Source organism: Amphimedon queenslandica, unplaced genomic scaffold (genome assembly GCF_000090795.2).
Source record: "Amphimedon queenslandica unplaced genomic scaffold, v1.1 AMPQUscaffold_11810, whole genome shotgun sequence".
Classification (NCBI taxonomy): domain Eukaryota; kingdom Metazoa; phylum Porifera; class Demospongiae; order Haplosclerida; family Niphatidae; genus Amphimedon; species Amphimedon queenslandica.
This window is the reverse complement of record NW_003547950.1, coordinates 1-1,985: the sequence shown is the minus strand read 5'-3', so window position 1 is coordinate 1,985 and position 1,985 is coordinate 1. Positions and strand designations below refer to the sequence as shown.

Below are 1,985 nucleotides of genomic sequence, written 5' to 3'. Positions count from 1 at the left end.
CTGTGTTTAACACTGTAAATCACTGTTGACCAATGTTTATCACTGTATATCTTTGTTTACTTATGTTTACTTGTGTTCAGCACTGTAAATCACTGTTGACCCATGTTTACCACTGTATATCATATGTATATACATGTATGTATTTAGCTACCTATGTTTATTAATGTTAGCCACAGTTTCAATGCTTATCAATGAGGTTTACTGTTGTTTACCCATTTGTATGTTTTAATCATCCTTACCATACTTAATAATAGCTCTTTTAACCATTGATGTTTACCATGATGACAGTAAACTCAAGAGTTTGGATACATCATTGGTCTTAAATCAAGCCTCATATGGAGAAATCTGTGGCATTATCAGAATTGACACAAAAGGCAGTTCTTCTCCAACTGATGGGCTCCAAATGTCTTTATAAATGTGGTAACCACGGTGAACCGTAGACATTCTTCCATCTTAAACCACACACGTGGTACTAATTAAATGGGTGTGGCAGTGAAAATTTATATTAGGCAAAACGAAAATAAAACCAACGAAAATAAAATCAACGAAAATATCTTGTAAAGCCTTCTTGGAAAAACAACGAAAGTTTCTGGCAACGAAAATTTCCTGCTATACGGTATTTGTAATGTAATGTATTTAATTTGTTAAATTATGTGTAAAATTTATAGTAAGCCATAATTGATTGGTATGTAGTATGATAACTATGAAATACTTCAATTGAGATAATGACTACAGTTATTTTAATGCTCTATCCTCCTACAGGTACAAACAAGCCATTGATAGGAGGTCCTCCACTCTCTCCTATTGCATTAATGAATATACCAGATGATAGACCAACAGTATCTGAATTGATAGAGTTTCATGAGTTATTGATCAAAGGACAACTGGAGGAGTCTCTACCACTGCTTGATGCTGATACTATAAGAAAGATTAGAAATGCTGTTAATGATCATGAAGGAATGTCTCTTCTTATAAGAGCATTTGAAGAACATCCAACACTGCTACATGAAATGAGAGTAGCCACTGGAAAAATAAAAGGTATAAATGTTTCAAAGAGTGTATTAAAATTGGCTAACGTAATCAGCAAGCATGTCAGTTTTTATTAAATTACTAATTTAATTATTAATTATTAATATTTTATTAATTATTTATTAATAATTCAGTGTTAATAGCAATTACTATTAATAGGTTCATCACAGAAGATGCTAAAGTCTCCTCCCCCAATAGCACCTAAACCAAGATCATTATCACAAAGTGGACGATCTCAACCATTGTCAACAGCAAAAAAACCACGACCACTTTCACAACCCGCTCCTCCAACTGCACCTAAACCACGTCGACCATCACTAACTACACAGCCTCCTCCAAAAGCACCTAAACCACAAAGACCATCAATAACAGAACAATCTTCACCAAAAGCACAACCTTCAACAATTGCACCTAAACCAAACCGACCATCAATAACTAAAAAACCTCCACCACCAAAACCTCCACCAACAGCACCTAAGCCAAGTCGATCTCAAGATTCATCATCAGCTCCACATGATCTAACAGCAACAGTACTGCAAGATAAGGAGGGGAAGAAAGATCCATCATCATTAGAACCAATGGAAGGATCGATGCCACCAGAATACATTACAATGAAAAAGATGTTAGCTGATCTTGTTGATCTGTTGGCAGGAAATGCTCTAGTTATTTCTCAGTTAAATAATCATCTCTTTTCATCTGATGTCATTCCTAAAGCAGTACATGTTACTGTTGAAGGTACTTTAGGACTCAGTCCTTATGATAGAGCTAACAAAATATTCTCTTCAGTACTAGCAACACTTGAGTGTCATCCTAATCCTAACAGTGTTTTCTCTTCTCTCATTACGTCACTACAGAAAGTAGTACTACAGAACATGGCATCAAAACTAATGGAAAACTTAAGTATGATTCAATATTATTTATATCCCATTTATTTATTTTTTTTAATAATAGAAATG

At 34.3% G+C, this 1,985-nt stretch overlaps 1 protein-coding gene across 1 annotated transcript; it reads left to right on the top strand.

The window, feature by feature from the left end:
• Nucleotides 1-649: 649 nt before the first annotated feature.
• LOC109588854 (formin-like protein 13) lies at nucleotides 650-1,929 on the top strand (the record flags this gene model as incomplete). Its single annotated transcript, XM_020004962.1, has 2 exons — nucleotides 650-1,038; nucleotides 1,189-1,929. Coding segments are annotated over exons 1-2 (1,054 nt in total), but the record flags the coding sequence as incomplete, so codon positions are not given.
• Nucleotides 1,930-1,985: the final 56 nt, after the last annotated feature.